This window comes from Plasmodium yoelii (genome assembly GCF_900002385.2).
Source record: "Plasmodium yoelii strain 17X genome assembly, chromosome: 3".
Lineage (NCBI taxonomy): Eukaryota > Apicomplexa > Aconoidasida > Haemosporida > Plasmodiidae > Plasmodium > Plasmodium yoelii.
This window is the reverse complement of record NC_036175.2, coordinates 718935-745044: the sequence shown is the minus strand read 5'-3', so window position 1 is coordinate 745044 and position 26110 is coordinate 718935. Positions and strand designations below refer to the sequence as shown.

The 26110-nt window shown below is 20.3% G+C and overlaps 7 protein-coding genes across 7 annotated transcripts; all 7 read right to left on the bottom strand.

Moving 5' to 3' along the window:
- Window positions 1–1446: 1446 nt before the first annotated feature.
- On the bottom strand, window positions 1447–2664 carry PY17X_0319601 (PIR protein; the record flags this gene model as incomplete). The annotated part of the gene is made up of 3 exons (XM_034637716.1): window positions 1447–1509; window positions 1599–2513; window positions 2650–2664. The coding sequence occupies 3 exons, from the start codon at window positions 2662–2664 to the stop codon at window positions 1447–1449; spliced, it is 993 nt and encodes a 330-aa protein (XP_034493363.1).
- Window positions 2665–5740: 3076 nt separating this feature from the next.
- PY17X_0319501 (uncharacterized protein) lies at window positions 5741–6903 on the bottom strand (the record flags this gene model as incomplete). Its single annotated transcript, XM_719108.2, has 3 exons — window positions 5741–5806; window positions 5896–6750; window positions 6889–6903. The coding sequence occupies 3 exons, from the start codon at window positions 6901–6903 to the stop codon at window positions 5741–5743; spliced, it is 936 nt and encodes a 311-aa protein (XP_724201.2).
- Window positions 6904–9264: 2361 nt separating this feature from the next.
- Window positions 9265–10427, bottom strand: PY17X_0319400 (PIR protein; the record flags this gene model as incomplete). The annotated part of the gene is made up of 3 exons (XM_022955019.1): window positions 9265–9330; window positions 9415–10275; window positions 10413–10427. The coding sequence occupies 3 exons, from the start codon at window positions 10425–10427 to the stop codon at window positions 9265–9267; spliced, it is 942 nt and encodes a 313-aa protein (XP_022811505.1).
- Window positions 10428–12943: 2516 nt separating this feature from the next.
- On the bottom strand, window positions 12944–14119 carry PY17X_0319300 (PIR protein; the record flags this gene model as incomplete). The annotated part of the gene is made up of 3 exons (XM_022955018.1): window positions 12944–13006; window positions 13095–13964; window positions 14105–14119. The coding sequence occupies 3 exons, from the start codon at window positions 14117–14119 to the stop codon at window positions 12944–12946; spliced, it is 948 nt and encodes a 315-aa protein (XP_022811504.1).
- Window positions 14120–16473: 2354 nt separating this feature from the next.
- On the bottom strand, window positions 16474–17605 carry PY17X_0319200 (PIR protein; the record flags this gene model as incomplete). Its single annotated transcript, XM_022955017.1, has 3 exons — window positions 16474–16560; window positions 16650–17453; window positions 17591–17605. The coding sequence occupies 3 exons, from the start codon at window positions 17603–17605 to the stop codon at window positions 16474–16476; spliced, it is 906 nt and encodes a 301-aa protein (XP_022811503.1).
- A 2703-nt stretch (window positions 17606–20308) lies between these two features.
- On the bottom strand, window positions 20309–21504 carry PY17X_0319100 (uncharacterized protein; the record flags this gene model as incomplete). Its single annotated transcript, XM_723450.1, has 3 exons — window positions 20309–20395; window positions 20483–21364; window positions 21490–21504. 3 exons carry the CDS (start codon window positions 21502–21504, stop codon window positions 20309–20311), a joined length of 984 nt encoding a protein of 327 aa, XP_728543.1.
- A 2318-nt stretch (window positions 21505–23822) lies between these two features.
- On the bottom strand, window positions 23823–24926 carry PY17X_0319000 (PIR protein; the record flags this gene model as incomplete). Its single annotated transcript, XM_022955015.1, has 3 exons — window positions 23823–23909; window positions 23996–24775; window positions 24912–24926. The coding sequence occupies 3 exons, from the start codon at window positions 24924–24926 to the stop codon at window positions 23823–23825; spliced, it is 882 nt and encodes a 293-aa protein (XP_022811502.1).
- Window positions 24927–26110: the final 1184 nt, after the last annotated feature.

Below are 26110 nucleotides of genomic sequence, written 5' to 3'. Positions count from 1 at the left end.
TACTGCTAGATCACTGTATAGTACAACGGAATAATTAATGCCCTTAATATAAATACTTTAAATCAATGTATGATATGTCCATGATTCATTATTTAAAGTATAACATTTTGTAACATATATACTACCTCGTAAAACGATATAATTATAATACATATTATTAATTTATATATGATAACCTAATAAAAATGATATTAGTCCAAATTAAATTAATTGTTATTTGCCTTTTCGATAAAATTAATATTAGTATTTAATTATATGAAGTTTCCACAATAAAACAATATTTCAATATTAGTTATTAGTAGAGAATTTTATTAAATTGTATGCATATATATATAATAATAACGCTATTCTATCTATCATATTATTTATAATTATTACAACAAAATATGATATTAAATATTATTAATATAATTATATTTTTTTAACTATTTTAAATATAATATATTTCTAATTTATATATACTTCAAAACTATAAAGTTTAAAAATGGATATTGATTAAGCTAATAGTATACCTTTATAGTAAATAAATTAATGTATATATAAGTATCTCTATTATTTGAATTTAAAATCTTAATATAAATATAAAGAAAATGATATTATATATAATCGAAAGTTAAAAGGATAATATACATATATCTATAATATAATTTTTTATTAACATGTATACTTTTATGTATTACTAAAAATATTAGATGCATAAAACATATTTTATAGGCATTGTTGTACTGTCGAATCTCGATCGATATCCCATGCATCTATATTTTATGACTACCTATTATATATTGATAATTTGTTTAATTAACAATAAAAATATTTCCATTAACCTGTAGGTATATTATAATGTAGACAATTGTTCCAAATGAATTTAATTATAATTTATACTCTGATATATAATATTATTATACTGTTCGATTATCAAAATATGATTTAAATTAAAACAAATGATACAAATAATAAGTTTTACTAAATAAAATGTTTTATCAATAAAGAAACATATTGTGTTATGCACAATTCAATATAAATCGGGGTTAAAAAGCTTTATATAATAAATAATTATCATATATCATAATATGAATTAATATATCCAATATAGACATTTTTTTAATCATATTAAATCGATATGAACACTAAATTATATATATTATAAATTATGAAAAAATGTTATGTAACCCTTTTTTGGTTGCATATTTGAACTTTTAACTTCATTTTCGATTAAACATATAGAGATGGTACATATAATTAATTAGTGTTCAAATTATAAAAAATTAATACAATATAATACTTAATCCTAACCCGAATATGGGTTTCATAAACCTGAACCCTGACCCACAACATAAAAACTATATAAAAACTATGATCAAAAATTACTTCGAAATAGACAGTTTCTTAAAATAAATAAATAAATAGTCATATTCGGAATAATTTATTAATGATCAGTTTTATTCTTTATTTTTTTAGCTTTTTTCTTAAATGTTTTTGAGATCGTTTCCGAAATCCAAATAACGAATACTAATATAAAAAATTAAAAAAATGTACGATTTTTTTGTTAACATTTGCATATATTTAAATGTAATATTTTTTAATTCCTTATTATTCACCTTATAAGAAATTCCCAAAAAAATAGGTATTGCAGCAAATATCGATAAAACTGGAATTACTTTGCTTACTATCGACGAACTTGATGATGTAAAATCAGAACTTTGTACAATTTGTTCAGACGTTTCTTCAGAACTTTTTACAGTTTGTTCAGACTTTTCTTCAGAACTTTTTACAGTTTGTTCAGATTTTTGTGCAGAATTATCATCAGAACATTCTACTGAAGGTTGTGTTGTTTTTATCTCTGGAAGGTTTGGAAAATTGATGTCTTGAGCATTTTTACATTCATTTTTTAAATTATTATAATCAGATGATAATGTAGACAATATTTTTCTATATGGACTGTTATCAGTATTATTCGAATTTTCATTAAGTTCTTTATATTCTTCAACAAATTGATTAGCTTTATTCAAGCATTTTGTGCAATTTGATGTGCTTCCATCAAATGCATAATACATTTCATATAATGATTTAAATGCTTTATAAAAATTAGATATAATATTATTATTTATATCCAACAAATCTCTTTTTTGATCTATTATTTCTTTATAACAATTATAAGCACTAACACCATATATTTTATTTTTATAGTGCATATTTGTTTCTATATGCTTAGTATAGAAGTCGTTTAATTTATTGATTCCATTTTCTTTTAGGCTTAACATATAACTTAACCATATAATAATGTAATAAACAACATCGATATTATTTTTTGCATTATCTTTAAACGAATTATAATCCACAAAGAATGCATTAAACAAATATAAACATGCAGCATTAATTTTTTCAAGATTGTTATCACAACTATTATTAGTACAATACCTTTTGAAAGTTTGATCACCATATACAAAATTATAGTTTTCATCATTTTTCAATTCATCGGGAAAATGAAACCATAGAGATTTGAACCATTTACACTAAGAAAACATTTAAAAACAATTATTAGAAATGTATATTATTACAAATTTTATTAAAATAAAGTTTAATGATATGTATATGTAATACAATATCAAAAAATATAAAGGAAATTATTATTATTAAAAAATTATATACCACTTGTCTATTCATTATAATGGGATTTTATTTTTGATTTGTAAATTTAGTAAAATCATTCTGTTTTATATGCACTACAGCAAATATGTGACGCAAATATTTTAACCTTATACATAACAACTGTCTGTAGTTAAATATATAAGTTTTTCAATAATGAAATTAATATGGAATCATAAAATATTATTATTACTAAAGAATCATTCTATTCCTTTTTATGATAGCTAGATAAATTATCTTAGAGGGGTGTTTAATACATTTTTGATTAAATATAGATATGCTGCATTTTATACAAAAATGCCATTCTTACTAGCATCTGGAATAATTTTATTATAAAAATGGATATGCTTTTATTATGAATTTAAAAAATATATACTTATATATATGGTTTACTATGTGAAAGAAACCACGCCATATATTGTGTTTTAATAAATGGTACCCCAAAACTAATATACTGCAAAAATCGAAACAATTAAGGAGCCCATCATTACTATAATCCTTAAAAGTATATAAATATATTTTTTCTAATATATTTTAAATATTTATATACTTGTTTCTTATAATATATAATATAGACTTTTCTAAAATTATAACATTTATAAAATAAGTTACAATGTTCACTTTTTTAATTGCATATAGATAAATTTATATTGTTTTATTTAATACAGATAAATTCATAATTCATTTTAATGATTACTATAACTTTATTTTTATTCTTATATACTTCAATTTAAAAATATGCCTTATTGGGTAATTTTATAATATATTTTGCCGTCCTTTCCTTCTTTAAAACAACAATTAGCAATGAACCCGTGTTTATTATGCTATTTAAATGTGAATTGTTTTTAAAATAATACATAGTAAATGTTAAGCATATAAATAACTATTGGTGACGTTTTAAAGTATATTAGAAAAATATGTTTAATTATGTTGGTATATTGTCCTTTAAGAAGAGAAAGATAAGATATCTTTGCTCTTTTAATATTTAAATTAAGTTGAATATTCGTTAAATGTTCTGAATTGTTCATTTTTACCTTATATATTTTATTATTATAGTTATAAATGTATATGCATTCAAATAATTTATTAAAAATTATATACTTTATTAATTTTGTGATAAAACAATGCTGTTTGTTATTAAAGATGGTTCATTAAATAATGATAATATAATATATGTTCATATAGAATAATAAAATGAAATTTAACATTAAATGATCCTTTAACCTTTTCTCCATTGATTCAGTTTTTTATAATATAAAACCACATATTCCGAATTGGATCTTTAACAATAATATAAAATTGATATCTTTATAATGCATTATTATATGTCATTGATTTTTTATTCAACAACACAACTTTTAATTATAGGAAATATCCACTTTTATATTTTTTTTACTGAATATGCATAAAAAACAATTATATTTTGCAATGTATGATAGAGACGTAGAGGGTCACTGTTTATATTTTTTAAAAATATTATTATGAATTTTTTCAATAATAAATTATTTTATAAAATATATTTTTTTTATTCATTCATTATATTATTAATTATTTTATTCTTATAATTTTAGAGAAATATTATAATGGAAATAAAATGAATTGATTAAACAACATCGTTTTATATAGATTATTAAAATACATATATTTATATTATAATATTACACATATATATTTTTTGATGATACTTATGAGTTTATTTACCTATAATAATAAACGAATTTACTTATTTGTTATTTTTAATATTTATATTGAATTTTAAAGTCAGAATCATAAACATCTGACCTTTGGTTATTTAACAAAAAATATAAGACATTAATTAAATTTATAATTCTAAAGAATTGTGATTTCTTTATAAACAAAAAAAATTAAAAAAAAATAAATTAATAAATGATACAGGATCGGCCTGCATAAGTTGGTACATATTTAACAATGGAGATTTTTCCACAAACGGAATTTATTGATTTTTTAGTCTGTTTTTTTTGATTAGATGAATCTATAATTATTTGCATTTTATTTTTTTCGATCAGTTGAGTTTATAACCTCTTTAATGTTTTTTTTTCTTCAATTCCTTTCTCCATCCAAATGGCAAATACTAAAATAAAAATAGTAAAATATATAATATTTGATAGTGAAGAAATATTTTAAAAATTGTATACTTCATAACTTTCTTTTTATTTACCTTGTACATAATTCATAAAATAATGTGTGTAAAATAAATATACCTTTAACGTAACTTAATTTCTCTCCCTTATATATATTTCCTCCAAATACCACTTTATACTTTTATTTCATTCAAATCCATTCCTACATCACTTACTTCATTTATCATTTTGTTCAGTTGTCACTGAGGGAGGAAATCATAATAATTATTTTCTTCCAATTCCCTCTCTCCTTAATTTCTCATATTAAATGCTGTAATTATTTAAATCAACCTTTTCTTCTAGGACCAAATCGATGCTTTGAAATCATCTTTTTATATCGATTCCAATATTCGATAAATTCCCCCATAAACCGATAACTCCAAATTAACAATAAAATACAAAAAGACATAGTTAAACACATTTACCATTAAGTTATATTAACACGAAATCCAAATCATATAATTTATCAAAATGTATTACTTTATTCCTTTGCATAGTCATCTTCATCCTCATTTTATTTCTTACATATTTAGACATAATATAAATATTAAAAACGCTAACTTATCCTTTACATATTTTAACAATTTATTTCCTATATATATTTAAAACAATTCTTTAAACTAATAAATGTTATCGAATTATAAAAAATTAAATGCAATATAACACTTAACCCTAATCCGAATATGGGGTCCAAAAACATAATACTGACCCACAACATAAAATCTATTTAAAAATTATACAAAAACAGTATAAAAATATTATAACTATACATATATAACATTATATATTATTGGATATACTATTTAATTATTCTTATATACCCAATAATTATTTTCAAAAATTATGATAAAAAATTATTTTCAAATAGACAATTTCTTAACATATATCAATAATTATTACTACTTCTGAAATAGTCACTATTCTTCGAATCATATATTAATGATCTATTTTCTTTATTTTTTTAGTTTTTTTCTTAAATGTTGTTTTTGGGTTCGTTTCCGAAATCCAAATAACGAATACTAATATAAAAGGTTGATAAACATATGGTTTTTTTGTTAATGTTTGCATATATTTAATGAAAATAATTTTTTAATTCCTTATTATTTACCTTATAAAAAATTCCCAAGAATATTGGTATTGCAACAATTATCGATAAAACTGGAATTAATTTGTTTGTTATCGACGAACTTGATGGTGTAACTTCAGAACTCGATTCAAAACTCGGTTCAGAACTTTCTACAGGATTTTGTGCTGTTTTTATATCTAGAAGGGGTGGAATATCATCACAATTAAATGTATATTTCTTACAATAACTTTTAAAATTTTTATAATCATTTGATAATGTAGACAATACTTGATAATAGGCGTTATCTTTAGTATTATTAGGATCGTTAAGTTCATTATATTTTTCAACAAATTTTTTAGCATTTTCTAAATATTTCTTATTTGTTGTGTCGTTTCCACCAATTTCAGTATACATGTTACATAATAATTTAAATGCATCATACAATTTAGACACATTCTCAAAATTAATATTCAACAATTCCTTTTTTGTATCTATTATTTCCTTATAATTTGTATATTTCGTTATTTCTTTTAATTTATCACTACAATCATTACCCCTACTATCACAGTTAATATAATACCTATTATTTTCTATATAAAAAGTATAAAAGTCATTAAAATTGTTGATTTTTTTATCATTTTTTAGGTTTAACATATAAATTAACCATATAATAATGTATTCAGCCATGTTGATATTATGTTTATTTTTCAAAAGCAATTGGTCGAACAACCATAGACAAGCACCATTTATCTTATCGAGATCAGTCTTACATCCTGTTCCCTCTGATTCTCCATTAGAGCAATAATTCTTAATATCCCCTAATATATGAATATCACTATTTTTAGCTTTGCTTAAGTCATCGGGTAAATAGTTTCTCAAGTTATTAAACCTCATACACTAAGAAAACATTTTAAAAAGTATAATAAAAATATATGTTAATGAAACTGTTATAAAATCAAATTTAATAAAATTTATAAGTAATATAACATAGGAAAATATAAGGAAAAGCAAATTTTATTAAAAAATTTTATATACCAGGGTATAATCCATTGTAATTTTATTTTTTTTATAATATGTAGATTATGTAACATCATATTATTTAATATATTTTACGCTTAATAAATGACAAAATAATTGAACTCTAATAAAAAATTGTCTGTGGTTAAACATGATATTATCATTTTTAATATTAATATAAATATAATACCTTTATGGTAGTTAGATAAATTGCCTTATTCGGGGGGTGTTTAATACATTTTTTACCATATGTATATATAATACAATTTTGTATAAATTGGTATCCTTAATAACATTTATATGAGCATTATTATAAAAGTTAAAGTAACATTGTAATGAATTTAGAATATATCTTCTTATATATATGCTTTAATATAGAAAATAAACAACATCATATCTTTTGTTTTAATAAGTGGTTCCCAAAAACTAATATACTGCAAAAATCGAAACAATTAAAAAATCCATTATAGCTATAACCCTTAAAAGTATATAAATAGTAAATTTTAAAATATATAAATATTTATATACTTATTTCTAATACTATATACCATGTTTTATTAAAATTATAGTGTTTTCAAATTAAGTTATGTTATATATTTATGCAAATTATATAAATTTATATTGTTTTTAATGAATGTAGATAAATTCATAATTCATTTTAATGAGTCCTATAACTTTATTTTTATTCCTACATATTCCAATTTATAAGTATTCTTTATTGGGTAATTTTATAATATATTTTGCCATTCTTTCCATTCTTTAAAACAACAATTAGCAATGAACCCGTGTTTATTATGCTATTTAAATGTGAATTGTTTTAAAATAATACATAGTAAATATTAATACATAAATAACTATTGATGCAAATTTTAAAGTATAATAGAAAAATATGTTTAATTAAGTTGTCATATTGTCCTTTAAGAGGAGAGAGATAAGATATATTTACTCTTTTAATATATAAATTTAAATAAATATTTGCTAAATGTTATGAATTGTTCATTTTTTCCTATAGATTATACTGCTAGAATTATCAATGTATATACAATCAAATAATTTATTAAAAATTCTATATTTTATTAATTCTATGGAAACATAATGATGATATAATACGCGTTAATATAGAATAATAAAATGGAATTTAACGTTAATTAAGTCTATATCCTTTTTTCTATTTATCCAGTTTTTTAAGATATAAAATTATAAATCCCAAATTGGATCTTTAACAAATATATAAAAATTATCCCTTTATATATATTATTATATGTCTTTTCGATAAAATTCATATTAATATTTAATTATATGAAGTTTCCACAATAAAACAATATTTCAATATTAATTATTGGTATTTTACTAGATTATATGTATAGTTATATAATATAACAATAATTTTATCTATAATATTATTTATAATTATTAGAATAAAATATAACATTAAATTTTATTAATACACTTATATTTTATTTTTTTAATTATTTTAAAATATAATTATTTAAACCTCAAAGTTATAAAATTTAAAAATATATAGTGATTAATATATTATTATACCTTATGATAAATAAATTAAAGCATTTATAGCTAGTTCTGTTAATATTAATTAATTTTAATACGAATGCAAAGGAAATACAAAAAGAGAATAGTAACTACAATTAAAACTTAAAAAATATTGTATATAATTCAATTTTTATGTATTACAAAAAATGTTAGAAGTATAATAATATTTTATAGACTACGTTACATTGTCGATTATCGATCGATGTTTATGTATCTATATTTTATGAATATCTATTATTACTGTCCAGTTGGATAACATGATTTAAATTAAAATAGATATGATACAAGTTATAAGTTTTACTAAATAAAATTTTCATAAAATATAGAAACATATTATGACATGCATAATTCAATATAACTCTGGGTCATCAAGGTTTATATAATAGGCAATTATGATGTTGCATAATGGGAATTCATATATAGTCAACATCTATATTAATATATACAATTTAGACATTTAATTTTAATCATATTAAATCGTGATGAACACTCAATTATATGTATTATACTTTATGGAAAAAGTGTTATGTGGCCCTTTTCATATTAATACCAGTACCCCTTTGAGGGGTGCATATTTAGACATCATCTCAATATTAAACATACGGAATTATACATATATTTAATTATTGTTAAAATTATAAAAATAAAATAAAAATATAGTACTTAGCCCCGGCCCGAATGTGGGTTCCACAAACATAACCTTGACCCACAACATAAAAACTATATAAAAATTATGCAAAAGTTACTTCCCAATAGACAGTTTGTTAGCATATATAAATCATTATTACTATTCCTGAAATATTCACTCTCTTCGAATCATATATTAATGATTCATTTTCTTCTTTATTTTTTTATTTGTTCTCTTAATTTTTGTTTTTGAAATCGTTTCCGAAATCCAAATAACGAATACTAATATAAAATGTTAAGAAGCATACGGTTGTTCGTTAATGTTTATATATATATAATATTTTTTTTTAATTCCTTATTATTTACCTTATAAGAAATTCCCAAAAAAATTGATATTGCACCAAATATAGATAAAACTGGAATTAATTTGTTTGTTATCGGCGAACTTGATGATGTATCTTCAAAATTCAGTTCAGAACTTTGTAATTTTTTTTTTGTTGTGTTTATCGGTGAAAGGAGCGGTATATCGTTACAATCAACTTGATTATCTTTACAATAAATTTTAAAATTACTATAATCCTTTGATAATATAGACAATATTTGATAATAAGGACTGTATTCAGCAATATCAGAAACATTAAGTTCATCATATTTTTTAACAAATTCTTTAGCACTTTCTAAACATTTCTTACATTTGGTGTCATTTGAATCAAGTTCGGTATACAGATTACACAATGATTTAAATGCAGCATAAAATTTAGACACATCATCAAAACTAATATTCAACAAATATCTGTTTTTTTCTATGAACTCCTTAAAACTATCATATCCCGTTTTATCATTTAATGTACTATTACAATCTTTATCATCTTTTTTACAATTAGTATAATACATATTGGTTTCTATATATTTAGTATAAAAATCATTTAGGTTGTTGATTTCGCCATCTTTCTTTAGGTTTATCATATAATTTAACCACATCATAATGTATATAATAATAATTTTAAATTTATCCTCACTTAAGCTGTCAATATTATTAATAATATTTTGCTCGAACAACCATAGACATCCACCATTTATTTTATCGAGATCAGTCTTACATCCTGTTTCCTCTGATTCTCCATTAGAGCAATAATTCTTAATATTCCCTAAAATATGAATATCATTCTTTGTAGGTTTGTTTAATTCATCGGGGAAATAATTTCTCAATTTATCAAACCTTCCACACTAAGAAAACATTTAAAAAAGTATAATAAAAATATATGTTAATGAAACTCTTATAAAATAAAACTTAATGAATTTTATAGGTAATATAACATCGAAAAATATAAGGAAAAGCAAATTTTATTAAAAAAATTATATACCAGGCGATAATCCATTGTAATTTTATTTTGTTTATAATATGCAGAGTATGTAACATCATATTATTTTATATATTTTACACTTAATAAATGATAAAATAATTGAACAATAATATAAAATTGTCTGTGATTAAATAAATTCTTATCATTTTTAATATTAATTTAAATACAATATAGAACAATATAATACCTTTATGGTAGTTAGATAAATTGCCTTATTTTGGGGGTATTTAATACATTTTTTATCATATGTATATATGATACAATTTTGCATAAATTGTTATTTTTAATACCTTTCCGTATAATTATATAATAAAATAAAAATAAGTTTATAATAAATTAAAAATATATCATATTATTCATATGCCTTAATATAGAAAATAAACAACATCATATCTGTTGTTTTAATAAGTGGTTCCCCAAAACTAATATACTGCAAAAATCGAAACAATTAAGAAATCCATTATTACTATAACCCTTAAAAGTATATAAATAGTAAATTTTAAAATATATTAAATATTTATATACTTGTTTCTAATACTATATACCATGTTTTATTAAAATTATAGTGTTTTCAAGTTATGTTACTTACATCTTTATGCAAATTATATAAATTTATATTGTTTTTAATGAATGTAGATAAATTCATAATTCATTTTAATGAATCCTATAACTTTATTTTTATTCATACATATTCCAATTTATAAATATTATTTATTTGGCAATTTTATAAACTATTTTATGCATATTTTCCATTCCTTAAAACAAATATTAGCACTGAACCCGTATTTATAAGATTAAATAAGTCTTTAAATGTAAATTGATTTTAAAATCATACATAGTAAATATTAATACATAAATAACTATTGATGCAAATTTTAAAGTATAATAGAAAAATATGTTTAATTAGGTTGTTATATTGCCCTTTAAGAGGAGAGAGATAAGATATATTTGCTATTTTAATATATAAATTTAAATAAATATTTGCTAAATGTTCTGAATTGTTCATTTTTATCTTATATATTCTATTGCTATAGTTATCAGTGTATATACATTCAAATAATTTATTAAAAATTCTATATTTTATTAATTCTACAAAAGACAATGATAATATAATATGGAATAATAAAAGGAAATTTAACGTTGAATCGTTACCCTTTTCACAATTTATCCATATTTTTAAAATATAAAACTACAAATTCCAAATTGGATCTTTAAAAAATATATAACAATGATACCTTTATAATGTATTATTATGTGTCTTTTATATAATATTAACATTTAATTATGTGAAGTTTCCACAATAAAAAAATATTTAAATATTAATTATTGATAGAGTATTTTATTAGATTATATGTATAGGTATATATAATAATGCATTTTACCTACCATATTATTTATAATTGCTAGAACAAAATACAATATTAAATTTTATTAATATTCTTATATGCAATTATATTAACTATTTTAAAATATAATTTATATATACCTCATATCTTTAAAATTTACAAATTAATAGTGATTAATCTAATGTTATACCTTTATGCGAAATAAATTAATGTATATAGAACTATTTCCATAATTTGAATTTAAAACCTTAATATAAATATAAAGAAAATTATATTATATATAATCGAAAATTAAAAGGATAGTATACATATATCTATAATTTAATTTTTTATTAATATGGATATTTTTATTGATTATTAAAAATGTTAGATACATAGAACATTTTTTATAGATTATGTTATATTGTCGATTTTCGATCGATATTTATGAATATATATTTTATGATTACCTATTATATATTGGTAATATGTTTAATTAATCTTAAAAACCAATGTATTGATATGCATATATAGTGTAATGTAGATGAATATTCAAAATGAATCATCTTATAATTCACACTCAGACTCATATATAATGCTATTATTACAGTTATGATGGCGTAATATAATTTAATTTAAAACAAATATGATACAAATTATAAGTTTTACTAAATAAAATTTTCATCAAATAAAGAAACATATTGTGTTATGCATAATTCAATATAGTTATGATTAACAAGCTTATATAATAAATAATTATGATATATCATAATATGAATTAATATATGCAATATAAACAATTTTTTTTAATCATATTAAATCGGCATGAACACTCTATATATATTATAACTTATAAAATACGTTGTGTAACCCCTTCCACATTAATGATTATATCCACTTTTTGGTTGCATATTTAAACTTCATCTCGTGATTAAATATATGGGATGGTATATATATTTAATTAGTGTTCAAATTGTAAAAAATTAATACAATATAATACTTAACCCTAACCTGAGCATGGGTTACACAAATACAAACACAACCTCATCCCTGACCCACAACATAAAAACTATATAAAAACTATAAAAATTATGCAAAAATTACTTATTTTCAAATAGACAGTTTCTTAAAATATATTAATCATTATTACTATTCCTGAAATAGTCATTGCTCTTTGAATCACATATTAATGATCAGTTTTCTTCTTTATTTTTTTAGCTTTTCTCTTAAATGTTTTTGAACTCTTTTCCGAAATCCAAATAATGAATACTAATATAAAATATTAAGAAGCGTATGATTTTTTTTTAACATTTACATATATATAATGAAAATAATTTTTTAATTCCTTATTATTTACCTTATAAGCAATTCCCAAAAAAATTGGTATTGTACCAAGTATCAATAAAACTGGAATTAATTTGCTTGTTATCGACGAACTTGATGATGTAGCTTCAGAACTCGATTCAGAATTGGGTTCAGATTCTTGTCCATAATATAATCCCAAATCTAGTCCAGAATCTTGTCCAGAAATTAGTCCAGGAGTTAGTCCAGCCTTATCTTTTTTTTCTGTCGATAGAGAGGATAAAATATGGTTACATTCCTTTTTAAAATCATTATAATCAGTTAATAAAGTGGTCAATAGTTCATTATATGAATCATTTCCAGTAATACTAGTATTTTTCTCAAGTTCTTGATATTTTTTAAAAAAATCACTATTATCATCCAAATATTTCTTGCAATCTGTATTGTCATAATCAAGTTCATTATACAAGTTACATAATGATATAAGTGCTTCATAAAATTTAGATACAATATTACTATCCATATTCAACAAATACTTTCTAGTATCTATAAGTTCCTTATAAGTATCATAAACAATTAAGTCATCTATTTTCGTATTATACGTATTACGTTTCTCTATGTAATTTTTATAAAAATACTTTATACCGTCGTAATTAATAGTTTTATCAAGGCTTAACATATAACTTAACCATATAAAAATGTTATCAACAATATTGGGGTTACTTTTTGAAGGAGAGGGTAACAAACCCTCATGCTTATAGAATTGATCCAACAAATATAAACATACAGCATTAATTTTATCGAAATTATTATCACATTTACTAATACAATGCTTTTTGAGATCTTCAACATTTATAAGTTGATAGTCACCATTACTGCCCAATTCATCAAAAAACCATTTCTTTACATCCTGTAACGTTTTACACTAAGAAAACATTTAAAAACAATTATAAGAAATATGTATTATTGAAATTTTTATTAAAATAAAGTTTAATGATATTTAAATATAATACAATATCAAAATATGTAAAGGAAATTAATATTATTATTAAAAAATGCATATACCACGTCCTTATTCATTATAATGGAATTTTATTTTATATTTGTAAATTGAGTAGAATCATGCTGTTTTTTATATACTATATCAAATATGTGACGCAAATACTTTAACCCTATATATAACTGTCTGTAGTTAAATATATTATATGTTTTTCAATAATTAAATTAATATAGAATAATAAAATAATATTATTACTAAAATCATATTATACTTATTTTATGGCATTTAGCTAAATTGCCTTAAATAGAGGGTTGCTTACATACTTTGCCATATGTATATATGATGCATTTTATACAAAAAATACTATTCTTACTAACATTTGGTATAACTTTATTATAAAAATTAATATACTTTTATAATGAATTTAAAAAATATATACATATGCTTTAATATAGAACACAAACAACGTCATAAAACTCAAATACTGCACAATATAAAAAATTAAAAATTATATTATTACTATAATCCATTAATATATTAAACTTTTATATATTTGCTTCTAATACTATATACAATGCTTTATTAAAATTATAATGTTTTCAAATTAAGTTATGCTACTTACATCTCTATGCAAATTATATAAATTTATATTGTTTTTAATGAATTTAGATAAATTCATAATCCATTTTAATGAGTTCGATAACTATATTTTTATTCCTATATACTTCAATTTAGAATTATATCTTATTGTGCAATTTTATAAACTATTTTATGCATATTATCCATTATTTAAAAGAACAATTAGCACTGAACCCGTACCTATAAGCTTAAATAAGTCTATGAATGCATATTATTTTTAAAATATTGCTTAGTAAATATTAACATATAAATATATATTAATAATATTTTAAAGTATAATAGAAAACTATGTTTAATTAGGTTGTTAAATTACCCTTTAAGAGAAGAGAGATAAGATATATTTGTCATTTTAATATATATATTTAGATAAATATTTCCTAAATACTATGCATTGTCATTCTTATCTTATATATTTATTGATATAGTTATCAATGTATGTACATTCAAATAATTTATTAAAATTTCTATATTTTATTAATTATATGGTAACGTAATGTTTTAGATTAAAAAATGAGTATTCAATAAAAACTAATAATATAATAAGAGTTAATATGGAATAATAAAATGACAGTTAACATGAATTGAATCGTTATAATTTTCTCCATGAATCCAAATTTTTATAATATAAAACCACATATCCCGAAGTGGATCTTTAACAAATATATAAAAATTATATCATTATAATGCATTATTATTTGTCTTTTCGATAATATTAATGTTTATTATATGAAGGTTTCACAATAAAATAATATTTCAATATTAGTTATTGATAGAGCATTTTATTAAATTATATATATAAGCATATAATAATAACATATTATATTTATCATATTATTTATAATTACTAGAACTATAACATTAAATTTTATTAATATACTTATATTTTATTTTTTTAAATTTTAAATATAATATATTTATACCTCAACTATAAAATTTAAAAATTAATAGTGATTAATCTATTATTATACCTTATGATAATTAAATTAATATATATATAACTATTTCTATCAATATAAATTAGAACATTAATATAAATGCAAATTATTGAAATGAAAAAAATGATTATTATATATATTTATAATTTATAAATTTATTACAATATATCTATAGTACATTTTTTATGTATTACTAAAAATGTTAGATGCATAAAATGCATTTTATAGATAACGTTGTATTTTCGATTCTCGATCGATATTTCATGCATCTATATTTTATGAATATCTATTATTACAGTTCAGTTGGATAACATGATTTAAATTAAAATCAATATGTCACAAATAATAAGTTTTACTAAATAAAATATTTCAAATAAAGAAACATATTATGATATGCATAATTCAATATAATCCCTGATTAACAAGTTTTATATAATAGGCAATTATGATATTGCATAATGGGACTTCACATATAGTCAACATCTATATTAATACATACAATATAGACATTTTATTTTAATCATATTAAATCGGCATGAACACCCAATTATATATATTATAACTTATAAAACATGTTGCGCAATTCATTACATATTACCTTATGCCCCTTCTTGGTTGCATATTCGGACTTTTGATTTCATCTTGTGATTAAAAATACGAGTATAGTACATATATTTAATTATTGTTCAAATTATAAAAAATTAAATAAAGATATAATACTTAGTCCTAACCCGAATATGTGTTCCACAACATAAAAGCTATATAAAATTATGCAAAAATTACTTCCCAATAGACAGTTTATTAAAATATATAAATCATTATTACTATTCCTGAAATAGTCACTTTCTTTGAATAATATATTAATGATTCATTTTCTTCTTTATATTTTTTAGTTTTTCTCTTAATTTTTGTTTTTGAAATCGTTTCCGAAATCCAAATAACGAATACTAATATAAAATGTTAAGAAACATATGATTTTTTTGTTAACCTTTCGATATATTTAATGAAAATAATTTTTTAATTCCTTATTATTTACCTTATAAGAAATTCCTAAAAGAAATCCTATTACACCAAATATCGATAAAACTGAAATTAATTTATTTGTTATCGACGAACTTGATGATGCAACTTCAGAAATGAATCCAGATTTTTGTTCAGAACTTTGTATTGTTTCTATAGATGGAAAGCTTAAAGTATCGTTACATTTATCTTTTAATTTATTATAATCAGTTGATAAAGTAGACAACATTTTATTATATGAATCGTTTCCAGGAATACTATAATAATTCTTAAGGTTTTTATATTTTTCAACAAAATCATTAGCTTTTTCCGAGCATTTTTTGCAATTTGACGTGTCTTCATCAAAATCAGTATACATTTTACATAATAATTTAAATGCATCATGCAATGTAGATATCATATTTTTATCCATGTCCTTATTCATCAAATTGTGTCTTTTATCTATAATATCCTTAAAAGTACTACAACCTTTAACATTTTCTACAGTACTTTTATATTTTGCATTATTATTTATAAATGTGGTATAAAAATGTTGTATACTATTTTTAAATTCATTTTCCTTTAGGGTTAACATATAACTTAACCATAGAATAGTATAATCAACAACATTTATATTATTTTCCGCATAATACGATGGCCCAGAACTGCCAAAGAATTTATTAAGCAAATAAAAAAATCCGGCATTAATTTTATCGAGATTACCTTCACATCCATCATTATAACAATAACTTTCTAAGAAATTTCCTTTTTTTAATTGATAATTTTTATCACTGGTCAATTCTTCGGGAAAAACCTCCCATACATCCTCGAACTTTTCACACTAGGAAAAGATTTAAAAACATTTATTAGAAATGTATATTATTGAACATTTTATTAAAATAAAGTTTAATGATATTTAAATATAATACAATATCAACAAATGTAAAGGAAATTATTATTATTAAAAAATGCATTTACCAGATTTTTATCCATTGTGATAAAATTTCATTTTGTATTTGTAATTGAGTAGAATCAGGTTGTTTTATATACACTGATCCAAATATGTGACGCGAATACCTTAACCCTATATATAGCAACTATCTGCAGTTATATATATTTAAGCTTTTCAATAATGAAATTAATATAGAATAATAAAATAATATTATTGCTAAAGTTACATTTATGTTTATGATAATTAGCTTAATTACCTTAAATAGAGGGGTGCTTATAATACATTTTTGATTAAATGTAAATATGATGCATTTTATACAAAAAATGCTATTTTTACTAACATCTAATATAACTTTATTATAAAAATGAATATACTTTTATAATGAATTAAAGTATGTTTGAACATATAAAAGGAATATATTATATCTTCTGTTTTAATGATTCCCTTTCTAAAACTTAAATACTGTATAAATTTAAAAAATAAAAAATTATATTATTACTATAATCCTTAAAGTATATAAATAGTGATTTTTAAAGATATATTAAATATTTATATACTTGTTTCTTATAATATATACCAATATTTTATTAAAATTATAACATTTATAAAATAAGTTGCATTGCTCCCCTTTTTAATTGCATGTACATAATTTTAATATTGTTTTTATTTAATATAGATAAATTAAAAAATAATTTTAATGCATTAAATAGCTTTAGTTTTATTCCTATATATTTCAATTTAAAAATATACCTTATTAGGTAATTTTATAATATATTTTGCACATATTTCTCACGGTTTAAAACGAGAATTAGCATTGGGCCTGTATTTATAATCTTAAATAAGTCTTTAAATGCCTATTGTTTTTAAAATAATACTTAGTATATATTAAATATTAACAAATTAATAAGTGTTGATGCAAATTTTAAAGTATAATATAAAACTATGCGTAATTAAATTGTTATATTTACATTTTAGATAGGAGAGATAAGGGAATTATACTTTTTTAAGACAAGGATATAGCCATATAAAATTTACCTATTCTATATAGCTAATTATGTATTGTATTCCTTTAACATTAAAGCTTTCAATTCGTGTATACATTAAAAATGCCTTAGAATTATTTTATAAATATATAGTTTGCTTTTATATTTTATAATAAACTATATTTTTAAGAAAACTATATAATTATTAATATTATTTTGCTTGGTAATGTTAGTCTAATGTTATTGCATTAAGCATACTTAAATAAATGTTATAATATTTCATTTGATCTTTTATACGAATATTATAATATTATCAAATGTTTAATAATATATATCAACTTATTCGAATCAAATGAATTAATTATTTTTTCGTATTTAATACTTTATCTATTGTTATTACTATTTTTATTACTGCTATATCACTGTATAGTACAACGGAATAATTAATGCGCTTAATCAAAATACTTTAAATCAATTAGTAATTTTTTTGTTTCATTGTTTTAAAGTATAGTATTTAGAACATATTATTTAGCAATAACAATATATTTGTGAATTTTATATAATAACCTAATAAAAATATTATTAATTCAAATTAAATTAATTATTACATACCATTATACTTTGCATTAATATGTAATTGTATATGTTTCACAAATTTAACATATTTCAGCTTTATCATTTATACAATATTATATATATTATAACAATAACGTTAATTTTATATACCAAGATGTTTATAAGTATTATAGCAAACTATAACATTAAATTTTATTATATACTTATATTTTATTTTTTAAATATTTTAAAATATAATTTATATATACTTAAAAACTATAAAATTTAAAATTAATAATGATTAATCTATTATTATGCCTTTATGATAAATAAATTAAACCGTACAAAACGACTTATATTAATACTAATTAATTTTAATACAAAAAGAGAATAGTTACTACAATTAAAACTTAAAAAATATTGTATATATAGTGCATTTTTTATGTATTACAAAAAATTATAGAAGTATAATAATATTTTATAGGCATTGTTGTATTGTCGAATCTCGATCGATATCCCATGCATCTATATTTTATGACTACCTATTATATATTGGTAATATGTTTAATTAACAATAAGAATATTTCCATTAACCTGTAGGTATATTATAATGTAGACAATTGTTCCAAATGAATCGTCTTATAATTAATACCAAACCTCATATGTAATTCTATTATTACAGTTTGGTTATCAAAATATGATTTAAATTAAAACAAATGATACAAATAATAAGTTTTACTAAATAAAATGTTTTATCAAATAAAGAAACATATTGTGTTATGCATAATTCAATATAGTTATGATTAACAAACTTATATAATAAATAATTATGATATATCATAATATGAATTAATATATGCAATATAGACATTTTTTTTATTCATATTAAATCGATATGAACACTAAATTATATATATTATAAATTATGAACAAATGTTATGTGACCCTTTTCATATCAATGATAATGCTCCTTTGGGGTTAGAAAATTTTAACTTCATCTAGTGATTAAATATACGGGATGATATATATAATTAATTAGTTTTCAAATTATAAAAAATTAAATGCAATATAATACTTAACTCTAACTCACAACATAAAAACTATATAAAAATTATGCAAAAATTACTTATTTCTCAATAGACAGTTTCTTATCGTATATCAATAATTATTACTTTCCTGAAATAGTCACTCTCTTTGAATCATATATTAATGATTCATTTTCTTCTTTATATTTTTTAGTTTTTCTCTTAATTTTTGTTTTTTAAATCGTTTCCGAAATCCAAATAATGAATACTAATGTAAAATGTTAAGAATGTATGGTTTTTTGTTAACGTTTGCATATATATAATGAAAATATTTTTTAAATTTCTTATTATTTACCTTATAAGTAATTCCTAAAAAAATTGCTATTGCACCAAATATCGATAAAACTATAAATAATTTACTTACTAGTGATGATTCTGATAATGTAACCTCAGAAATTTCTCCATACAATTCTTCAGATCCTGTTACATGAGTTTTTTCAGAAGTTATTTCAGAACATTTTGCATCAGTTTGTGTTGTATTTATCTCTGGAAGGGGGTTATAATCTTTACATTTATTTTTTAAATTATTATAATCATTTAATAATGTAGACCATGCTTGACAATAGCCGCTATATATAGTATTATTAGGATCATTAAGTTCTTCATATGTTTTAACAAATTCTTTAGCCTTTTCCGAACATTTTGTGCAATTTGACGTGTTTTCATCAAATTCAGTATACATTTCACATAATAATTTAAATGCTTTATAAAATTTAGGTAAATCATTACTATCCAGATTCAACACAGTAATTTTTTTATCTATAAGTTCCTTATAATCCTTATAATCAGTAAATCCATTTATTCCCGTGTTATACTTATCACAATCATATATGTATGTACTATAAAAACATGTTATATTGTCGTTTTCACTTTCCTTTAGGTTTAACATATAACTTAACCATATAAAAATGTAATCAACAATATTGATGTTATTTCTTGCAGGAGGGGGAACCATACCACCATCCTTAATAAATTCATCCAACAAATATAAACATCCAGCACTTATTTTATTCAAATCACTTTGAGAAATATTATTACATAAATCATATGAAAATTCAATATCATTACAATAATTATTTGAAAATTTATTAATTAAAGAATTATTATCATTAAATTTATATGTTCCTTCATTCAATTCATCGGAAATCCATTCCCATACATTATTGAACCTTTTACACTATGAAAACATTTAAAAACAATTAATAAAAACGCGAATTATTAAAATAAAGTTTAATGATATTTATATGTAATACAATATAAAAAAATGTAAAGGAAACTATTATTATTAAAAAATGTATATACCACTTCTTTATCCATTGTGATGAAATTTCATTTTAGATTTGTAAGTTGAGTAAAACATGTTGTTTTATATACACTCCCCCCAATATATGAGGTAAATACTCTAACCCTATATATAATAACTATTTGTAGTTAAATATATTATAAGCTTTTCAATAATTAAATTAATATAGAATAATAAAATAATATTATTACTAAAAAAGGGTTTTGTTTCTGTTTATGATAATTAGCTAAGATACCTTAAATAGAGAATTGCTTAATACAATTTTTATTAAATATAGATATGATGGATATTATGCAAAAAATGTTATTTTTACTAACATTTGGTATATCTTTATTATAAAAATGGATATTCTTCTATAAAGAATTTAAAGTATTTTTGAACATAGAAAAGGAATATATTTATATCTTATGTTTTGATGAGTGCCCTTCAAAAAATTAAATGCCGTATAAATCTAAAAAAATAAAAATTATATTATTACTATAATCCTTAAAGTATATAAATAGTCATTTTTTTAAATATATTAAATATTTACATACTTGTTTCTAATACAATAAACCACAGTTTTATTAAAAATATAGTATTTTCAAATTAAGTTATTTTACTTACATCTATATGCAAATTATATAAATTTATATTGTTTTTAATGAATGTAGATAAATTCATAATTCATTTTAATATGCTCAATAACTTTATTTTTATTCCTACATATTTCAATTTATGAATATACCTTATTGAGTAATTTTACAATATATTTATGCATATTTTCCACTGTCAAAACAACAATTATCAGTGAACCCCCATTTATTATGCTATTTATAAGCTTAAATAAGTCTTTGAATATAAATAATTTTAAAAATAATGCTTAGTAAATATTAAACATATACAAAATTAATAAGTATTAATGCAAATTTTTAGTATAATAGAAAACTATGCGTAATTAGGTTGTTATATTATCCTTTAAGAGGAGAGAGATAAGATATATTCACTCTTTTAATATATAAATTTAGATAAATATTCGTTAAATTTTCTACATTGTTTATTTTTATCTTATATATTTTATTGTTATAATTATCAATGGATATACAATCAAATCATTTATTATAAATTCTATATTTTATTAGTTCTATGGTAAAATAATGCTGTTTGTGATTAAATACGATTAATTAAACAATAATAAAATTTAACAATAATTGAGTTTTTAGTCATTTCTCCACCGATCCAAGTTTTTAAAATATAAAATCACATATCCCAAATTTAATTTTTAACAAATATATAAAAATTATATTATTATAATGTATAATTATGCGTCTTTTAGATAAAATTAATATTAATATTTAATTATATGAAGGTTTCATAATGTAATAATATTTCAATATTAGTTACTGGTATAGTATTTTATTATATTATATGTATATCCATATAATAATAACGCATTATATCTATCATATTATTTGCATTTGTTAAAACAAAATATGATATGAAATTTTATTAATATACTTTTATTTTTCAACTATTTTAAATATAATATATTTCTAATTTATTTATACCTCAAATCTTTAAAACTCAAAATCAATAGTGATTAATCTAATATTATATCTTTATAGTAAATAAATTAAACTATATATAACTATTTCTATCAATATTAATTAAAACTTTAACATAAAATGATACTATATATAATCGAAAATTAAAAGGATAGTATAAATATATCTATAGTGTATTTTTTATGTATTACTAAAAATGTTAGATGTATAAAACATATTTTATAGATAATGTTGTACTATCGATTCTCGATCGGTATTACATACATCTATATTTTATTAATATATATTATTACAGTTCTGTTATCAAAATACGATTTAAATTAACATAATATGATACAAATAATAAGTTTACTAAATAAAATGTTTCATCAAATAAAGAAATATATTAAGATATATCATAATATGAATTAATATATGCAATATAGACATTTTTTTTAATCATATTAAATCGATATGAACGCTCAATTATATATATTATAACTTATGAAAAAAATTTATGTGACCCCTTTTCATATTAATGGCTATGTTCTTTTGGAGTGCATATTTAGACTTCATTTCGTGATTAAACATACATGTATAGTAAATATATTTAGTTAGTGTTCAAATTATAAAAAATTAAAGATATAATACTTAACCCGAACACGAATATGGGTTCGACAACATAATAACTATATAAAAATTATGCAAAAATTATTATAAAAATTACTTATTTCCAAATAGACAATGTCTTAAAATATATCAACTATTATTACTATTCCTGGGATTATCACTACTCTTCGAATCACATATTAATGATTCATTATCTTCTTTATATTTTTTATTTTTTCTCTTATTTGTTGTTTTTTAAATCGTTTCCGAAATCCAAATAATGAATACTAATATAAAATGTTAAGAAGCATATGTTTCTTTGTTAATGTTTGCATATATATAATAATTTTTTTTTAAATTCCTTATTATTTACCTTATAAGAAATTCCTAAAAAAATTGATATTGCAGAAAATATCAACACAACTGGAATTAATTTGCTAAATATCGACGAACTTGATTTAACTTCAGAAACATGTTCAGAAATTTCGTTTGGTATCCCTGGAATGGACGGGAAATCTTCACATTTATTTTTTAAATTATCATAACCATTTAATAAAGTAAGCAATACATTAAAATAGGGGATATTTTCAGCATTGTTATAATCTATGTTAAATTCTTCATATTTTTCAATAAATTGACGAACTTTTTCCAAACATTTCGCGCAATTTGATTTGTTTGTATCAAGCTCATTATATATGTCACATAATGTATTAAATGCATAATATAATTTAGATATAATGCTCATATCCATACTTAACAAATAATCACTTCTATCTATAAGATCCTTATAACCATCACAACCACTAAAATATTTTATATTATTAATATACTTATCACCATTCTTTACATATGTATTATAAAAAATCTCTATACTGTTGTTTTCTTGAGTTTTGGTAAGGTTTAACATATAACTTAACCATATCAAAATGTATTCAACAACATAGAAGTTTTCTTTTGCAACGGCCTCAAACACAGAAGAATCACGAAAAAATTCATTAAATAAATATAAACATCCAGCACTAATTTTATCGAGAGAACTATCACACCCACTAGTACAATATTCATTGAGATGATGTTTATCTTTAATTTGATACTCTTTCTTGATGTCCAATTGATCGGGAAGCCATTCCCTTACATTCTTGAACCTTTTACACTAAGAAAACATTTAAAAACAATTAATAAAAACATGTATAATTGAAAATTTTATTAAAATAAAGTTTAATGATGTTTATATATAATACAATATCAAAAAATGTAAAGGAAACTATTATTATTAAAAATGCATATACTATTTCGGAATCCATTATAATGGGATTTTATTTTTGATTTGTAAATTGAGTAAAACATGTTGTTTTATATACACTCACCCCAATATATGAGGTAAATACTTTAACTCTATATATAACAGCTGTCTATAGTTAAATATAGTATAAGTTTTTCAATAATTAAATTAATATAGAATAATATAATAATATTATTACAAAGAAACGTTCTATTTTTGTTTATGATAATTACCTAAATTACCTTAAATAGAGGGTTGCGTAATACATTTTTGATTAAATATAAATATGATGTATTTTATACAAAAAATTATATTCTTACTAACATCTGGTATAACTTTGTTATAAAAATGGATATACTTTTATAATTAATTTAAAGTATTTTTGAACATAAAAAACCTATAGCATCTCCTTTTTTAGTAAAACTTTTTCTAAAACTTAAATACTGTATATATCTAAAAAATAAAAAGTTCTATTATTATTATTATTATAGTCCTTAAAAATATACAAATAGTTATTTTTTTAAGTATATTAAATATTTATATAATTGTTTCTAATATTATATAGCTTTTATTTTTATAAAATTATAACATTTTCAAAATAAGTTGCATTGTTCCCTTTTCTATGCAAATTATATAAATTGATATTGTTTTTATTTAATATATAGAAATTAAAAAAAAAATAACACATTAAATAACCTTTTTTTATTCGTATACACTTCAATCTATATGTATACCTTATTGGGGAATTTATATTTTATTTTATGCATAATTTCCGTTCTTTAAAACAATTAGCACTGAATCCGTATTTATAAGCTTAAATATGTTTTTATATGTAGAATTTTTTTAAAATAATACTTAGTAAATATTAACACATAAATAACTATTAATGCAAATTTAAAGTATAATAGAAAACTGTGCGTTATTAGATTGATATATTGCACTTTAAGAGGAGAGAGATAAGATATTTTTGCTCTTTTAATATATAAATTTAGATAAATATTCTCTAAATGTTTTACATAGTTCATTTTTATCTTATATATTTTATTGTTATAGTTATCAATGTATATATATTCAAATAATTTATTAAAAATTCTATATTTTATTAATTCTATGAAAAAACGATGTTGTATAAGATTAAAGATGATTCATTAAACATTGATAATATAATATGGAATAATAAAATGCATTTAAGATTAATTGAGTCTT